Source organism: Pavona decussata, unplaced genomic scaffold, assembly GCF_977016875.1.
Source record: "Pavona decussata unplaced genomic scaffold, jaPavDecu1.1 SCAFFOLD_114, whole genome shotgun sequence".
Lineage (NCBI taxonomy): Eukaryota > Metazoa > Cnidaria > Anthozoa > Scleractinia > Agariciidae > Pavona > Pavona decussata.
The window spans coordinates 6,192,590-6,210,843 of NW_028145528.1; the positions used below are offsets into that span (position 1 = coordinate 6,192,590).

The 18,254-nt window shown below is 38.1% G+C and overlaps 1 protein-coding gene across 2 annotated transcripts in view; it reads right to left on the reverse strand.

Annotated features, from left to right (window-relative positions):
• Positions 1-18,254, reverse strand: part of LOC146470474 (tubulin--tyrosine ligase-like protein 12) — a 42,283-nt gene that overhangs the window by 1,962 nt on the left and 22,067 nt on the right. Inside the window, exons 1-15 of one of the 2 annotated variants that reach the window (XM_085122565.1) lie at positions 17,259-17,406; positions 16,015-16,118; positions 15,235-15,344; positions 14,464-14,527; positions 13,517-13,547; positions 12,082-12,283; positions 10,926-11,095; positions 9,189-9,391; positions 8,114-8,332; positions 6,255-6,366; positions 5,037-5,188; positions 3,723-3,804; positions 2,902-2,970; positions 926-1,009; positions 553-601 (exon numbers count right to left, since the gene is read on the reverse strand). In XM_085122565.1, the coding sequence (XP_084978691.1) occupies positions 553-601; positions 926-1,009; positions 2,902-2,970; positions 3,723-3,804; positions 5,037-5,188; positions 6,255-6,366; positions 8,114-8,332; positions 9,189-9,391; positions 10,926-11,095; positions 12,082-12,283; positions 13,517-13,547; positions 14,464-14,527; positions 15,235-15,344; positions 16,015-16,118; positions 17,259-17,372 (1,765 nt within the window). In that variant the 5' untranslated portion in view covers positions 17,373-17,406. Of the gene's footprint in view, positions 1-552; positions 602-925; positions 1,010-2,901; positions 2,971-3,722; positions 3,805-5,036; positions 5,189-6,254; positions 6,367-8,113; positions 8,333-9,188; positions 9,392-10,925; positions 11,096-12,081; positions 12,284-13,516; positions 13,548-14,463; positions 14,528-15,234; positions 15,345-16,014; positions 16,119-17,258; positions 17,407-18,254 lie in introns of those variants that run through there. The other variant, XM_085122566.1, reaches the window with a different exon arrangement.

The following is an 18,254-nucleotide window of genomic DNA, read 5'->3' on the forward strand; positions in this document are numbered from 1 at the left end:
ACCCCGCGCTTCAACAACAGAAAAAGAAATCGGTCAACACATTGTAACGTGTGAATTGGCTCATGCGATTAAACCCACAAACAACAATGAAGGCAAAATGGAGAACAAGGCACAATCCGTTTTCATCAGTTTTATCAAAGGAAAAAGGTAAGCATTTGAAACAGCTGGGCCGACTCTTCACTGTTGCAGATCTTAGCAAGAGCTATTGAAATCCAAAAAGAAAATTGGGGTAGAGATAATTAAGCAACAATTATTCTAAAAAAAAAAAAGTAAAATACAAAGCAATGTATGGCGTTTTTTTCCAAATTGAAGCGCCTTTATTATCTCTGAAAAATGCATGGTTACCCCAAATTTTCACTTTGGATACCAAGAGCACTTGCTAAGTTCTACTTTCTCCGCATAGTTTTAAACCGCGCAAACATATCCCTGTATTAGTAGGCACCACCAATAGGAAACCCGAGTATCTCCGGCGAGATGCACAGAACGTATGCGCAGTAACAATAGTAGGCCGCATCGTCCTTAAAGACATTATTAACTGGATAATAAACGTACCATCTTCAGCCCATTTCAACATCATATCCACAGCATAAAACGCACGAGACTAAAAGGATAACAAAAATTGGCGAAAAAAAAAGTTACGCAATGATTACATGATGTATCAATTATAAGTGCCTATTGCCAGTCCAACATGGAAATTAAAATTGAACATGGTTCACAAAAACACTACCAGGGTTATTTATTGTAAGCTAAGTAAGAATTAAGTTCAGCTTCACAAAACTATTTTGCGCGACTACTAGCAAGGAGCCAATCAGGGAGCGCGCTTTCTCAGACCAAGGGACCGCTATGTACTAAAAGTAGGTAATGTTGAAAAAAGTATTTTGAGACACCCTCGCTGTAAAGTATCTAGTATTCTTTACATACTTACTTGTGTACAATGTATTAAGGTCTTTGGTGGGGAGTCGGAGATTGCAGCTTCAAATACTCCTCGTAACATTTTAAAAATCTTCGCCTGCACATACAAACGTGAAGAGAAATAGAATCAAATGTCAAGTGTTACTCTTCACGAGTGGGTTTAATATCATGTAGATGTGATCAGTTAAACCACTATATGAGAAAACATACATTGCGTCAATAATATAAACTAAATTCGATTTTGAGACGGCAATACGACTTTATATTGACGGCTAGTTGGGAGAAAATATATTCCGTATTGGACGGAGTCGCGAAGCGACGGAGCCCAATACGGAATATGTTTTGTCCCAACGCCGTCAATATAAAGTCGTGTTGCCGTCTCCAAATCGAATTTAGTTTTTTTTCGCGATACTGACATTTTGTTGGAGAAAGTAAACGGATAAAGTACAAATCGTGCGCTGATTGAAAGAGAAATTCTTACTTCAGTTAAACTGTAGCCATGGTAATATCCGTGCGCAAAATTTTTTCTTGGGGAGGGTTATTTGAATTTTTGGCTTTAATTTTTACGTCAAAGCAAAGAAAATGCAAAAATTTACAGTCCATAAAGCACCTACCATTGATGAAATAGACGAGCTAGTAGGTTTGAACATTTTACCACCAAATTTTATTGAAAATTTGTTACCGCCGAGATATAAACAACAACATGAAAACAGTGATGAATAAACCTCACAACCAGAAGCAAGAATAAAACGAGCAACCATACAAGTACCCAAAAACGAAAACAGGGCACTGTTATCCTAGCTTAGATGCCGTGGAGATTTAAAAATTTGAAAGAGACCAAGCGGCGAAGAAATTGTAAAAACTACCGAGTCTGCCGTTCGGCGCTACGACAAGAAGATCAAATTGACAGACCTGAGCCATGAAAGAGAACGCAGCAGAGCTCTTGGAGCAAATTTTTCTAGAGATAAGAGACAACAGAAAAGAAACAGATCCTTTTGCTTTGAAAATGCCATAATTTATTGGAATTTAAGCTCATTGTTATTTACCGTGGCCGCTTTCACACTCGAGAAAGTCATTTAAGTAAATTTCTCCTTATCGAATTTTCGTTTACCTTCAAGAAAAAAGGTTGTATCCGCTGTATCATGGTACATGTTCACCACAAAAAAATATTATAAGTGGTCCTTGAACAGTGTCAGAAGCTTTGTAAACTCAAATGAAAAGAAATAAACAACACCATCCAACTTCGCATGTTCATTCACAGAAGTAAAATTTTGATCTGTGCGCGCCGAACCCATTTAAGTGCCGTGCTGTCATGCTTACATGACAGTTTTTGAGCCAATCAGAAACTGTCATTTTGAGACGGCAATACGACCTTATCTTGACTTCTCAGCGCAATGGGAAGATCCCCCAGGGTCGCGATAAACGGTTTTGAGCCCCGGGTTTTCGCTCCACAGACATCTAAGCGTTAATCTTTCCACTCCACCACACGGTTATGTCACGAGTGTACAAATTGAATTTTGTGTTATCAGATGCCGCAGAATGATCTGGTAAGTCCGTTAGGCATATAGCCACCAACACTGTCATGCCACTGTGTGACCTGGGATTGGTTGGATAAAACTGACTTATATGTCAGCGTTGGAGGTCAACATTGTGTGCTGAAGGTGTGGAGTAGAGAGTAGTCATACCCAGTGTTAAGTTTCAGATACTTCAGTCACCCCAAAAGACACACACAAATATGTCAGGACAAGAGCAAACCATAAAATGAATAAAATTTCGATCATGCCATAACCACAGCATGACACCACACTACTTACAGGGCACTAAACTAAATAAATTTTGATGCGATTAGGGCAGCAGTTTTGGCGGCGATTTTAAGTGAGATTTCCAATCGCCGGTACAGAAGGGCCTCCAGACCTTGACAGAACACTGGGTTCGATTCCATTAAGCTCGTATATTCTTCATACTCAGTGTGGTTGGACATGTACCCACCTCTATGTCGACCCATTTGTGATTAGGATATTGGTGTTCAAACTTAAGTATGAATTCATCTGGGTGCATCTGTAAGAGAGAAAACAAATCTGAGTTGTGTATAAACTAAGGCGTGGTACGGTCGAGTGGTTTTGAGCGCTGGGGATTCCAGGCTAAAGTCCTCCTCTCTGACCATTTGTTGGATTTGTTACATGAAAGCTCGTGTTGAAGTCTTTAGACGTATATATAAAAAGTCATTGGTCAGCGTTTTGCCATAATATTTGCCATTTTAACAAGTTCACGTTTCAACTGGAATGTTGCCTTAAATCTGTCTGCATGTCTGGCTGTCATGTCTGTCTGTCCGCCTGTCTCTCTGTCCTGTCCGTATGCCTGTCTGTCTGTTCGTCTGTCCGTCTGTCTGTCTCTCTTTCTCTCTAAATTTGTTCATCTTTCTGTCTGTCTGCTTGATCTTTATTTTGCCTGTCCGTTTCTCTGTTTATTTGTGAGTGTTGTGTCCGAAATCAATAGAAAAACTAAAAACAAAAGAATAGTCAATCACTTTTTTGATTGTTACGATTTACAAAAAAAAATACGACAATGGTATTATAAATATACTATTTAAAGAATACAGCAGGTGTTAAGCCTTATTTTCACCGAAATAGCGAAACTAAGGCCTTGTAGGATATGAATAAGTCAATTTCGCGAGACAAACTACCCGCGCAAATCATTGAGAATAAAGCATTTCCATGTACACCTTGCATTTTTTAAATCTATATTTTGTTATTTTCTTTCATAAAGATAGTTACGTACCATATCAAACAGCTTCTTGCTTTATAAATTACCTGTTTTAAATTTTCACTATCCTTGTAATTCATGACTGTGAAATGTTTCGAGTAAACATCAAAGGAATCCAGTGAAAAGGGCCTAGAAAGAAAAAAACAAAAACCAGCACATAACGGCGGGTAATCTAAGCGTAATTATATTTTAGCTATACAGTCAACTCTCTCTAAGCGGACACCTCTCTAAGGCCGACACCTCTTTAAGGCGGACAGTAAATTTAGTCCCTGCCGAATTTCACTTGTTTCTCTGTAACTGAACTCTCTCTAAGGCGGACAGCGGACACATGTTGGTTCAAGAAACCTCTAAAAGCGGACACCAGATGTTTTTGAAATTTTAAAACAGGTCCAAAATTACGAAAAATTAGCGCAATCTGATATTAGTGGTTTTAATAAAATATACCAGACCTTACAATATGTCTTAATACAACATTAAAGTCAGTTTTCCTGTCATTTATACAACAACTCATTTGCGCTGCCGTTTACTGGAATCAGTTGAGTCATTTGTATTCTTCCTTGACTTTTTCGCGTCTTGGTTTAGATCAACCGCAGTTATAATCTTCTCGTTTTCTTTACCTATACACTTTGCTATCCAGCGCCTACAAGAAGCCAGACTTTCAACCCAACAACAGTGCAGCATTACAAAGTCTTTTTCGTACTGAATAGGGGTTATGAACCCTGACTCCACGTACTATCAAACAACAAGCGACACAAACGAGTTTTGTTAAGGTTGATTCACAACTGTTCAATTAAAGTGTGTATGAACTGTTTTGGATTCCGTAAGGAATATATAAAAGAGGCACAGCCGACCCGTCATGACTACATTGTTCACTGTAATTAAAGTAATAAAGCACTGGTTTCAGTTTTGATGTTCGGGTATCAGCTGACATGAACTCTCTCTAGGGCGGACAGTAAATCTGGTACCGAGGGTATCCGCCTTAGAGAGAGTTGACTGTATACTGGTAACAAGGTGATATTTCTCAAGAGATCACCGCTCGCCCCAAATTTAAAAACTATAGCTTCTCAAAATGGAATTAAACATATTATTCAAAAAGTTCCTACAGTCGTCCTTGAACGCTATCTGTTCCGAGAAGAGAACATTTTTGCTCGATCCAAGATGCTCGCAGTTTATTTTTCGCAACAGATACTGCACTCATTTTCACGCCAAATAAGGTTGTTGTTTCTAAGTTAGCTTCTGCTGTTGCAAGCCCAAAGATTGACTACTGAAATGAAGTGTGCCAAGTGGTAACGTTCGTTTAACGTTTTCTCGACACGGGGTAAAATTTAAAGAACATTCTCAGCTACGGTGTAAATACTCACTGGTTTGCGAATCTCAACCAGAACACTTTATCTGCGTGAAGCACCAACGGCTTAGCGGACGAGATGAGTACCAGATACCGAACATCAAACTTCACTCGACCGATGTCCTCGCGATGAAATAGAACAGGATTCTCTATGTACTTACACGCAACCTGCATGGTGAAATACAGAATATCGTTAACTAACTCTGGAAGGTCTGCAAAGAAGATGTCACAATTATGTAAGAACTGGTCGGCTCCAAGGTGTTCAAATCCAAAAGGTGGTCAGTTGCAAATCAAATGGATCACAAATCTTCCAGAAGAAAAAATGGGACATTCAGGGGTACCTTCCGAGGCAGTCCTCTTTCTCAAATAACTTAAGTAAATTAACTTCGGAATATTCTGCACAATTTTTCATTTTTCCAGTTTCCTATCAAGGAGAGTCAAACGGCTTTGTAATAAGCAAAAGGTCACCTCTTACGGCTGGTATGCTGATTTGAAAGAAAATTAATCCGTGGTGGAGAAGGAGGATGCCCCTCGTTACTTGAAGGTACTAATATTGGAGAAACTTAAGACTGTAAGCAGTCCCTTTGTTATAGACCAGGGGGTGAGCTGAGGAAGCGACCAAGCGAACGCGCAAAAACAAGGATGACAAGGGAAGAACTCGGTACGTTTGGCTCAGAATCTTAACTAAACTCGAAGGAAGGACTACTTGAAGTCTAGTGATTAACTACATGTATTATTACTTTCCTTGAATGTGATGCAACATCAGTCCCCTGGAAGGTAGCCACGCACACAGTCGTTTTGAGGGGAGTCGTGTTTGTGGGGAGGAGGTAATACGAGTCCCCTCAAAACGACTGCGTGGAGGCTACCTGGAAGGTTTTAGGGGCCATTTTTAGGGGGAGCGGGGGGACATCCCCATATATTTGCAAGTGTGTATTTGGGACACATCTTGTCAAATGTGTGGGCAATAACAAACTTATAACATGGACCGTGCGATCTCAACTACAGTGTACCAGCCCGATTTGAAGAAGGGCAAACACTTTGGAGTTACGTTACACTAGTTTCTTACTCACGAATCAAGAGCTTAGTCAGCACGGATTCCCCAAGGATTCAATACCACGAAAACCACTGGTTAATAACGAACACTTCCAACGAGAAAATATTCTTATTTTTTTTCGTTCGCAAATTGCACCACTTTTGTTTTTTTTTTTTTTTTCCATTGAAGATCCATACAAACCTTAGGGCCGGTTTGTCCCAGTCGTAACATGTAGTTTAGATTTGACGTAACATGACTATCAAGAGCTCTTGCTAGATTCCAAGGTTTGCAGATCCAGTGGTTGTCAAGACCTCTGAGAATAAAGAAGAACAGCGGGGAAGATAAGAATCGTCGTCCAAGCAGATATCCTGGGGACCTTGAGAAGCGAGGAAGACGACATAACCGAAAGCGTAACTTGAAAATTAAATTCGCGTTCTCTAAACTAACTTGCGATAATTCCAACTCAATTAATTTGCGTAATACGGCCGACCTAACGGAGAAATGAATTCGTAGGGGTGGTTTTCAAGTTGAGAAGTAATAGATCAAACACGAGGAAGAGTGTTTCCTCCGATTTCCAAACACCGAGAAGTAGGTTTGTAAAACGAGGCGGAGCCGAGTGTTTTTTTTTTTGACCAACTTCGAGGTGTTTGGAAATAGGAGGAAACACTCTTTCGAGTGTTTGATATAGCTTCTCAAACTATTGATAATTCTTTGAGAAAATCAAAGCAAAAGTTCACAAATTTTATGATAATTAAGATCACATTTCCAAACCTCCTCCACGATAGTGATTTCCTTTGTTTTGGCTTGATGAATTATTAATGAGTTCGAGAAAGAGAAAGAAAAATCTACTCTCGTGTCCTCACGTTTTCCATAAAACCATGAATTTTGTTTATTTCACGTTGTTGTTCAAAGTGTATAACTCACGTGCAGAGCCAGTGTTTTCCTAATCGTAAAACTATTGTTTTCTGACGTTTTCTCTGGCGTCATCGTCGTCGTGGCTGCTTAAGGTCCCTACTAACATGTATGACACAACAACGACAAGGATAAGTAACTAAACAATAAATAAAAACTGAGAAAACTTTCTATTTTCTTAAAAAAGAAGAAAGATCTTCACAGTTATTTACGCAGCTTGAAAGCCTAAAAGAAAAAATCATGCTTGAACGGAATTCGAACCCATGACCTCTGCAATGCCGGTGCAGTGCTCTACCAACTGAGCTATCAAGCCAACTGGGAGCTGGTCATATTGTGAGTTCGTAATATACCGGTTAAGGGTGAATAAATGAATATGAATATATGAAAACATATATTGAACTGCGGGGGGAAGATTAAATAGAAGAAAGATCCTCGCAGTTATTTACCTTATGTTGCGTAAATAACTGCGAGGATCTTTCTTCTATTTAATCTTTCACCTGCAGTTCAAATAAATGTTCCATATATTCATATTCATTTGTATTTACTAAGAGTAACCTTCGCAGCTGGTAACACGTTTTAGGTCCCGTCCACACGTATTCGTTTTCGTTTGTAAACACAACTTTTTCTTTACGGATCGGCCGTCCGTCTACATGTATCCGGCTAAAACGGGAACTGAAAATGCCACTTTCAACGGTCTCCGGAGTGCAAATTTTGGAAAACATCGTTTTCGTGTTTTCGTGCGGACACCTGAAAACATAACTTTTCAAAAAAGAAAAAAAAGTTTGACGTCGTGAGGTCAAATTCAACGGCCATCGTTTTCGAGAAGTTCCGTTTTCGGTGACCGTTCATCGGGTATGTGCAAAACGGCAGACGATAAAAGGAAAACAAACCTAAATGTGGACGGGCAAATGCGATTTAAAACACTCAGTATGGGTGGCCAGAGAAAGTTTTTAACACGGAAAACAACTGATGCGTATTCAAACGAAAACGGTTACGAGTGAACGGGACTTTTGCCAGTAATGGCGAAACAATCACCCCCTCGCATGAATCGCCGGCGTTCGCTCGCTTCATTAGCTTGCCTACAGGACTGCCAGGAAAGGCACGACCAACCATCGAAGATGCATTGTGCTAAATGAAGCCATTCTTACTTCTTCTTCCTTTTAAGATAATGATCCACAAACAGCGGAAGCTCCAGGGTGAGGTTAAATGTGACAGGGAGCCATTCAGGCCCCCTCCTGAGCAAGTCATCCCCCGTGTCAGCTTCAGAGGGGGTTGCCCCTTGACACAATGCAGCTAAGAGGTCCTTGCACGTCAGGCAATTCTCGTTTGGAAACTGGTTGATAAATTTACCGTTTTCTTGCAGTGATCTAAGGAACAAAGTAAATACAGTTTGCCTAACAACACTGTAATTGAAGGGGTGAGTGGGAAAAAGCCTTAAGTGACATCTGATCTTATGTCAAATTCTCCTTTGCTCATACAAGGAAGAAGGCAATTTGCTAGGAGAATTAAGCAGTCAATCAGATGCCACTGAAGGCTTTTTTCCACGCACCCCGTCAATTAGCATTCATGCAAATACGAAAACCGCGAACATTTTCATTACGCTATGAAAGAGAAAATTCATGTGGTTTGAGCTTTCATCCGATGGCCAGCTACGAAAATTGACCTACTAATTTAGATCAAAGTTTTCACAGTTGTTTTTAATCATATTTGAAAATCCACAGTACTAATACCTGAACGCATATAATAAAATATAAAATTAAAAGGATTAACTTTTTCTCTAGTGCTTGCAATAAATTCCAGATATCCTCCCTCGCCCGCCCTGGATAACAAACGCACTTACAAGTTAGTATAAAAGTACTAATATCGATCAAATATGGGGCAGGAGTCCTTGAACTTGCACTAACTTGCTTTCCTTGCCAACGATGTGCCGTCCGCCCGGGACAATGGAACACGTGCACAGTTAACAGAATCTACCAGGAATCTACCAATCATGTACAAGGGTGCTATGCGCCCTGTTTACAGAGTGTGCCAATCAGATTCATGTCATGCATGGGGAGCCTGTTTAATAAGATTGTGCATGGGTTTATCAGCCATTAAAATTGCCTTAAATGGTCTTATAATACAAAACTAACAACAACAACAACAACAAGAGAAGGGCATGTGGCGAGCAGAAAATTTGGGAATACAGCGAGAGGCACATGTGCATTCCTGACTGCAACCAACCTAAAATCTTTAAAATGCTCCATAAGCCAGAGAATATCGGCATCTTCCCGATTGTCTACCAGAACAAATCTTGGGTGTGTCAGGAAATCTTTCACTTGCACAACATTAGTGAAGACGCGGTATATTTTCTCACTGTCACTCTCGTGTGGTGCTTTCGGCCGATCTTCTTTGTCGGGGATAGGGTATCTCTCGCTCTGCCATTCCTACAAAAACACACCAGAAACTATAAAAGAACTCAGTTAAAAACAAATGGATAAGGGGGTTAGTTTCCAAAAGGACTGTGGTGCAGCGTCGACGGAGCGTAGAACGAATGTTTGGTTTTATCAAACGAGTTGATCCTTAAAAGTAAATTGACTCTTTACGGTGGCCAATTTACCTTAAGTTAACAACTCTGTTGATAAACCAAACATTCGTCTCGCACTCCTCCTTGAAAAGCCACTCAAAGAACGTCTGCAAAGGAGGCTAAGGTTGCGTTGGATTCACCGTATTTCAGAATAGGAATAAGCGGAATAGTTGTTAAATTTCTCTTTTTAAGAAAATTGGAAAGCCATTTCTTGAAACATTCACTGACACATATAATATAAGAGCCATTTCGTACTCCAGTAACTTCTAAAACCTCCTTTGTGGGATTTCTTGTCATCGTTGTATGTATTCCTATTCCGGAAAAACGTCAATCGAACGCACCCTAATCTGACTCAGTAGGCATATCCGTCCCTTGTCTTGTCAGGCTTTGTTCACACAAAATTATTGTTTCCAATTTATTTTATTTGAAAGGGGGCATTTTATAAATTGCGTTTTCAAGAGTTTTGCTGTCCACACACATACAGTGAACGCTGTTCAAATGTAAACGATTGACATGAAGAAAAACCGCTACTAATTTGTCTTTCAGATGGTTTTGAAAACCTCCACTTTGGCCAGAAGCTACAAGCAGTGCAAAAAGCAGGTCACCACAGGTCGCCTAGCCAACACATGTCACCAATCTTTTAGCCCTAAACACTATACTACAGCATCTTTTAGGATGGCGTTATTATTTCACAAATCACTTTTGCTAAGGTTTTTGTAAAAGATTGTCCCATTAAACAATTGGCCTTCAAAACTGTGGATAATATTTGTGGTTGTCGATTTTCGTCAAAATAGTCGTTCATCGCTACCTGACACACAAGTGCTTAATAAGGTCCTGAGTCCCACAGGCTAAGATTCTGTACATACGCATTCATTCATAGAGCTACTTGGCTCAGTTTCTATCTGTAGATAGTATAATCTATGGATAGTTTTAAGCATTTTGTTTCTCTATTTTTTAACGGTAGTTTATCTTTCAAGTAAAAAGAAGTTCTTTGCTTTGTTTGTTATTTTATTTGCTTTTGTAAACATGTTTCAATTTATTCAATCTTATTTATTATATTGCAATTCTACTGCAAGTGGTAATAATTTGGTTACATATGTACATGTACGAAATCTACATTAACTTTATTTTTAACCTTTCCTCTTAAAATACGAACTGAAGCATAGCATGCTACAGCAACTAAATGGGGTATTAATTTGAAAAAACGTTATACTTGTATAGTATCTGTGGCAACTTACTTGATTGTACAAGCAGCAGGGCTAAATATTATTACATGTGCATGCAGAGGGGTTCAAAAACCTTTATTGAGGACATTTAACATGCATTATAAAAATATAAGTGAAAAAATTCTATTGAATTATCCCTTGCAAACCCTGAGGAAAAAACAAACAAACCTTCAACTGAATTTCCTTCAGTTTATTTCTTGTAGATTCTAGTGTAGTCTCGGCAGAGAGCTGTTTAACCCATTCTTCATCCATCAACTTGTCTGGAAACCAAGGCAACAGACCACAATCTCTTAGGAGAGGATCTTCAACACCAGGTAAGTAGTCTCTGGTAACCTCCTCTGGATCGAAAACAAGAGACAATGACTAGGTAGCTGAGCTATTTAGGACAAGGAGAAGGGAGTGCATTGCGCTAGAGATTAAACTGTTATGCATGCATATAAACTAAAACTACAGACTGAAGTTGTTTTTTATGAACGTTTGCTATTGACTAGCCTGCAAACGCAGACATATTTCCGGCTGTCGCTTCTCTCGTCTACGTTCACAGGCTAGCTATTGACATGAAAAAAAAAAGAAACCACCATTTTGTAAGACGTATCCTGGAGGTTCTTGGGTTCTTATGGTATGGTCACACAGCATACCTGTTTGGACAAGTAAATGTTGTTTAAAAAAGTACTAATGTTGCTATCTTGATAGTGGTAGGATCAAACAAGGGATGAAGTCGTTTTAGTTCCTACTACTTTTGTGTGTTTAAAAGTCACATGTAACAATAACAGTCTTAAGATATATTCTAGTAAGCTCACCAAAATAAAAAAATTAGAAACCATATACATTGGTAAAAGCAAAAATGATTTGTCTGCTCAGAAGGTCTGTCATTCTCGTTAGGGCCACAATGTACAGACCCAGTAGAGAGTTCAACAAATGCTAAACAGTGAACTGCACAAAATTTTTAATGGATCAGATGAATAGGGAAAGAAAAAGTCTTTCCTGCCCATAGATCATCATGGATTTTTACACCAAATGAACCAAAAAAAAACCGTTTCCTTGAAGGAATTTCTACAAAACATTTGGCAAATCTGAGCTAAAACAAGACAAAATCTATCCAAAATGACTATTGGTTGGTTGAGCCAATTTTCCACAAGGTAAAAAAAAGTAACAGCCTATAGCAACAAAAATCAATGAAAGGCAGTTGTAAAGGAACACAAATTTACCCAAGCAAAACAATTTAGTTCTCATTTTTATTTCTTTGGCTCTGCTTTGCTGTCTTGTGATGCTATTAATATTTTTTCATTCTTTGGTTTGATGTGAGGGTATAAACAACACTAACCTCCATACTCCATGTCCTTTAATGGCCACATAATTGAGAACGAAGCACCAAGTGGTATATAATGCAGGAACGCCACAGCAAAGGTGGGATCATCTGAATGCCTTATACAAGAACCAAACTCATCCATGACAAACCATAAAGGTGAATACTCTTCATCATTACTGGTATCCTTCTCATAAATTTCACCACTTGCATCGTAACCCTTGAAAAAATTAGATGAAGAAAAATCACTACAGTCGAACCTTGATTATCCGGACTCATCGGGACCTTGGTAAATAGTCCGGATAATCGAGAGTCCGGATAATCGAAAATATGAATATTAATGAGATAGAAATGTAAAAAAAAGGTTACAACGAAGAAAACATCATTTTAATTGTGAAATCTACACAGCCAGTATGTATTTACAAATAAAAACTTTTAGTTCAGGTATTGTCTCGTTGCACTTGCGAATTTTGAAAACTGCACAGGATAATACGCTGTTCCAACAGTCTTTTGAAAGGGATATTGGGCTTTTTGCGACTTTTAGTTTTCAAGTACACAACTAATTAATATTCATGAAAAAATTGGGACCAGAGAAAAAAGTCCGGATAATCGAATAGTCCAGATAATCGAGGTTCGACTGTACTGGCATGTTACAATGAAGACAACAGTTACATCTATTTTGTTTAAGTCTGGCGAAAAAGTGAAAGATGTATTTTTCACTCAGTGACACAGGCATACATGTACTTGGAAAAAAGAAATCCGAGTCCTCCCAGCTCTTAACACAAGTCAAACCTATGACCTCCAGGGCCGAGTTGTTCAAAGGCAAATTAAGCTGATCCTGGGTTAATTTTATCCTTGATTCAAGTTATTAATAAAGATTTCTTCCAAACGATTTTTGTTGTTCGGTTTTGAATTAGACTTTTCTTTACCATTAACTTAAAATTGGCTCTAACACATTTTTAGTGAGCAAGATGAAAACTTTGGTTAATTTTAATTGAGGATTAGAGTTAATTGGCTTTCAAACAACTGGGCCCAGGTGCTCTATCACTGAACTACAAGAGACTTGTGGGAGCCACGCCATTAAACTAGGTTCATGTGATAAACATCCTGCTTATTGCTGGGAATTTCTTCCTTTTCTTGTGCTTGCGCTCATGCTTGAGCCTGTGCTTGCGTTGCTGGTATGCATTGTATTTCAAGTAAATTTCATACAACTAGGCAAGGTTGTGCTTTCAAACTTTCCCTGGCGTTTTTAATAGCAATTTCACAGAGATTTAAATAATTTATGCTTTAATTTCCATTATAAGAGTAATGAATAGGCTGCAAAGTAAAACTTGTGACTAAATTGCTTTCCAATTTACCCCTTATAAAATGTAAAATAACTATTACTGCTATAATAATTATTATTATATATCAGTTTTGGTTAATAATTATTATAATTAATTTTACTACTTACTATCATCTTCAAAAGGTAACTCTGATTAAAACTGCAATTAAGATTTTAAAAAAAAGTTGGTGAAAATTTTGTGAACCAAAACATTAGATTTATAAGTCGTATCATTAATTTTGTTTCTGAACATCAGGAAATTTTTAATGAGTTTAAATAAAAAGTTAAAAAAAAGAAAATGTGGTATTGCTGGTGATAATGATGATGGTGGTCATGAAAAAGATGATGATGATGATGATGATGATAAAAAAAGGCGGTAACACCAATGATGAGGGTGACAAATGACAGAGATAATGATGATGACAATGGTGGTCAGGATAATGATGATGATGATGATGATGACAAAGATGGTAACACAAAATAATAAATTATGGTAATAAATGAGAGAGATAATGATGAGAATAATGAGGACAACAAATAACATACAGCTGTACTATCATCAAGCAAATTAATATCTAGTCGCATCTACCAAGAAGCGCAATAGGCTTAACACAACTACTCCTGCCAGGTATTCAAATTACTATTAATAACTCTATTAATTATTAATAATATTAGCCACATACATATTAATCAAGGTGACAAAGACTAATTTTCTAACTGTGTAATGAAATATTTTGAATGCAACACAGAACACAACGTAACATTTGACGATAATTATTTTAAAAACAGATGATAGACTTTAAGAGATGTTTGCTTTAACTATTTTTAGCCCTATGGTTTCTCCTATTAAAGGCTTCCTTGTCACTTTCTCTTTAATATGTTTTCTTCCTATATATTTTTTTTTCGCAAGGTGTGTGGTGAAATAAAATGAAAAAAATGAAAATGTGTTGCTTTACAAGGTGAATCACCGTAGAGGTGGTCCACATGTACATGTAGTTTAACTGTAACTGAAAAATGGTAAACATATAAACCGGACAAAGGATATTACATTATTACATGTAATTCAATGAACCAACCTCCACATTTTGTCAAAGATTTTTTCGATAAGTTCTTCTTGACTCATGTCAGATACATTGCCATCTTAAGGTAAACAGGAAAATCAAACAATAAAAAACTGCAAAAACTCCTTAAGGAATGATTATTAGTATAAACAATAGAGAGTGAAGAGCTTTATTATTGTTTGTACATGCATGGCAACTACTGCAACAGACAATAACCAAATATTTTTTAATAAATAAATATATTAATCAAACCATTTTGTACATGTAATTAATGATAAAAACTTGTAACAATGCATATAAACACCATCAATCAATCTTGAAATCAATACCACTGTACATGCATTAAATTATCTGACATGTATCATTCAAAACAAAAAAATTAGAATCTGCCCAGAAATCAGTAACAATTAAACATAACAAGTCTTACACGTCAATAGCTGTGCCAAAACGAAACACATGGTTTGTCAGGTGTCACTTTGAAATTCACAACTCAGTACCCAGTGGTCATTTGTTATAAAATTAATACAAATTATCTTTTTTACCACAACCCTAGAAATCCACTCCCTACATGTAATCTCACTCTCTCTCTCTCTTAAAATTATTTCAGCCCCTTAACCTACCATCACCACCCATCCCACTCACAGAGAGGTCATATTCAAGAAACATACTTTGTCTGCAATGAAACCTTTACTTTAATCACATACACTACCATGTCTGGAAGTCAGAGTTCTGTAAACAAAACAAAAGTACTGTAATGTTCATTATTATATACTACATGTACATTACCTGTTATTCCCATCAACATGGCCATTCTGTCTGCCAGACCAGGGATTGTTTTAAGCTGGGTCCGTGCAAAGTTCACTTCATATGTCCAGGCATGGTCAATTAAGAACACACTGTAAACAGAATGAAATCTAGTTAGACACTTCATGATGAAACTTTAGGGATTTGAACTTTTTTTCCGAACCATGCCAAAAATTTTATGTAGTGTAAATTATCAGCCTTAATGGTGTGATTTTGTAAATAAAACCCCAGTTAAATGGCCACCTCTATTAAGTGGCCTGTCAGCCACATAAGTTTAGTCATCCTCTTCTTATAGGGTTTAATAGCCCAGTGGCTAGTAAACCTCACATTTTAGTAACCCAGACCCCATTTTTACTAGCCCTGGACTAGTTACAAGTACCACTAAGATAGAGCACTGAATATAAGAAAGTGTTCAACAAACATACAACAAGCCAAACTTTAAAAAAGTACTCAAGATGTAACATATCAAACACAAGAAGGTGTGTTTCATCAGTATCCAAACACGGAGAAGTAAGTTGAAAAACGAGGCATGTTTGCCAGGGTGTTTGAATGTCTGATGAAACACACTTTCAAGTGTTTGATATGGCTTCTCAAATGATCAATACTTCAAGGCTAAAGTTGTCAAAACTTTTATGGTAATTGGAAACACATATCTAAACCATGGTCACAGTAGTGATTTTGTTTGTTTTCTTCTAAATATCATACAACTTATTTTGCACTATAATAAATAATATAAACTGCAGCATTAACTACATTCCTCACCAGTTTGGATCACACGTCTTTATCCCTTCTTCACTTGTCACAAAAACCTTCAAACTTCCGTCCTCATCCTTGGCCATTGTAAAGTACGAACCAGCATCATAAGTCTAAACACAAGTCATGAAGCAAAGTGTTGTAAGTTCAAATTATGTATGAGTAACATTTAATAAGTAGAGACCAGTTATTATTGTATAAAATTATGTGTAACTGCACCCCTACAGTACAAAATGCAAATGACATTATTTTAATTCATGTAGGCCACTGTCCAATGGCCCTTATCACTATCTCTAAGGATTACAAATTGCATGTGCACTTGACGCTGGACAGAAACCTGTTTTATGACCAGTGAATACCACCTGTGCATTCTACCCTCCCCTTCACCCCAGGGTTCATTCTGTGTACATCCCACATCAAAGATATCATAGAATTTCGAGGTTCCATGCCACGTGGCAGCGAAGGCGCCTAAACCAGGAAAAATAATGTTAATGCCGACCACCAGAAGACTCTAATAGGCCATTTTACAGTCGTTTGCTTAGTGACCTGGCCTTGGATTGGAAGCGAGGCTGGGGGTGACCTTGTTTTGATACAAGCCTCACTGCTTTTCATATGTAAATGCAAACTAGTTACCTTAAGAACAGCATGATCTACATATGAAAAGCAATGAGGTTTGTATCAAAACAAGGTCACCCCCAGCCTCGCTTCCAATCTAAGGCCAGGTCACTTAGACCACACCTGTAAAATGGGCTATTCCTACACCAGAATCTTTTTGGGACAAAAACAGTTCGTTTAAACAGTGGAAGTTTTCAAAACCCTTACTAGGTATTTTTTTGTCACACTAATGTCTATGAGGTAAGCAAAAGCCAGGCAAATACGTCGCATTACACCAGAGACCATAATAGTACGCCAGTACACTGAGCGATTTGGAAACCTAAGCCAAAGACCTTTGGAGTAACCTACATACATGTAGAATGCAGCCTGGCTCCCCCCTAACAAATTCTAACATGATCCTCTGGGGTATACACAGGGAAGGGGAATATCAACTCCTTTTGCTATACAAAGCAGCTGTCTTAACTACCCTTTCAGCACAGTAAAACAACAGGTAAATGGCAACGCAAAAATTAAACTGGTCTGATGGCGCAGAAAAAAAGGCAAGATTTAAACCTTGAGCTTCAATCTAGAATCTGTGGAATTTGAAGCAAACTTTCTCCAAATAAAATCAATTTTCCAATCGTGAAAAACAGACTCACCTCATTCTTCAGCTTTACGTGTAAATTTTTCCAAAACTGTTCAGGGATACCGGCCACTATTAGCTGGCCTTTGTGTAAAGTCAAGAACTGATCGTAATCTTCTTCTTCCGCCATCTTGTGTTACAGCGGTCGCGTTGGCTTATGGGGCTGTCACGAAAGAGTTGGATTAGCTCCAGTCACGCAATGGGAAATTAAACAGCAAAATAAGCTAACATAGGCAACACTTCCCGGGTTTCTTGGGATTTATAGAAACAGACGTCTCCCACAAGTGAGTGTTTGGGGGTCTCTCCTACTTTCAGGAGTGTCATTATCCTGGGGGAGGAGGTAAGGAGGTTCCTCTTAGGGCCCCAACCCAATTAAAGTGTGTGGTCTGTGCTCTCGGGTCACAATTATAAACCGCCTTTTGGTCACTCTTCAGCAAAAAGGAATATAGGCCTTATCACGGTTTTCGACGCCATTTTGACTAGTAGGCAAACAGGCTCGAAATAACAGTGTTTGTATGGAAATCCGATGTCAAATAATTTTTATAAAACATCGCTTCTGAAAAATTCATGAATTGGAAACTTTTGGCAATAGGGAAAGGATTTTAAGGACGGTGCCTACTAATACCGAAGTACTTTTGTGCGGTTTATTACTATGCGGAAAAAGCAGTTCTTAGCAAGGCCTCTTGGAATCCAAAAAGAAAATTGGGGGTAACCACGCATTTTTCAGAGATAATTAAGCCACAATTTCTCTAAAAAGCGCCAAAATATAAAGGAATGTATGGGATTTTTTTCCTAAATTGAAGCTTAGTTATCTCTGAAAAATGCATGGCTACCCCCAATTTTCTTTCGAGATACCAAAAGCAGTTGCTTAGTTCTGCTTTCTCCGCATAGTTTTAAACCGCGCAAAATTATCCCTGTATTAGTAGGCACCACCCATAGGAAACCCGAGTATCTCGAGATGCGCAGAACGTATGCGCAGTAATAGACTGCAAGCAGTCCCTTTCTGGATAGT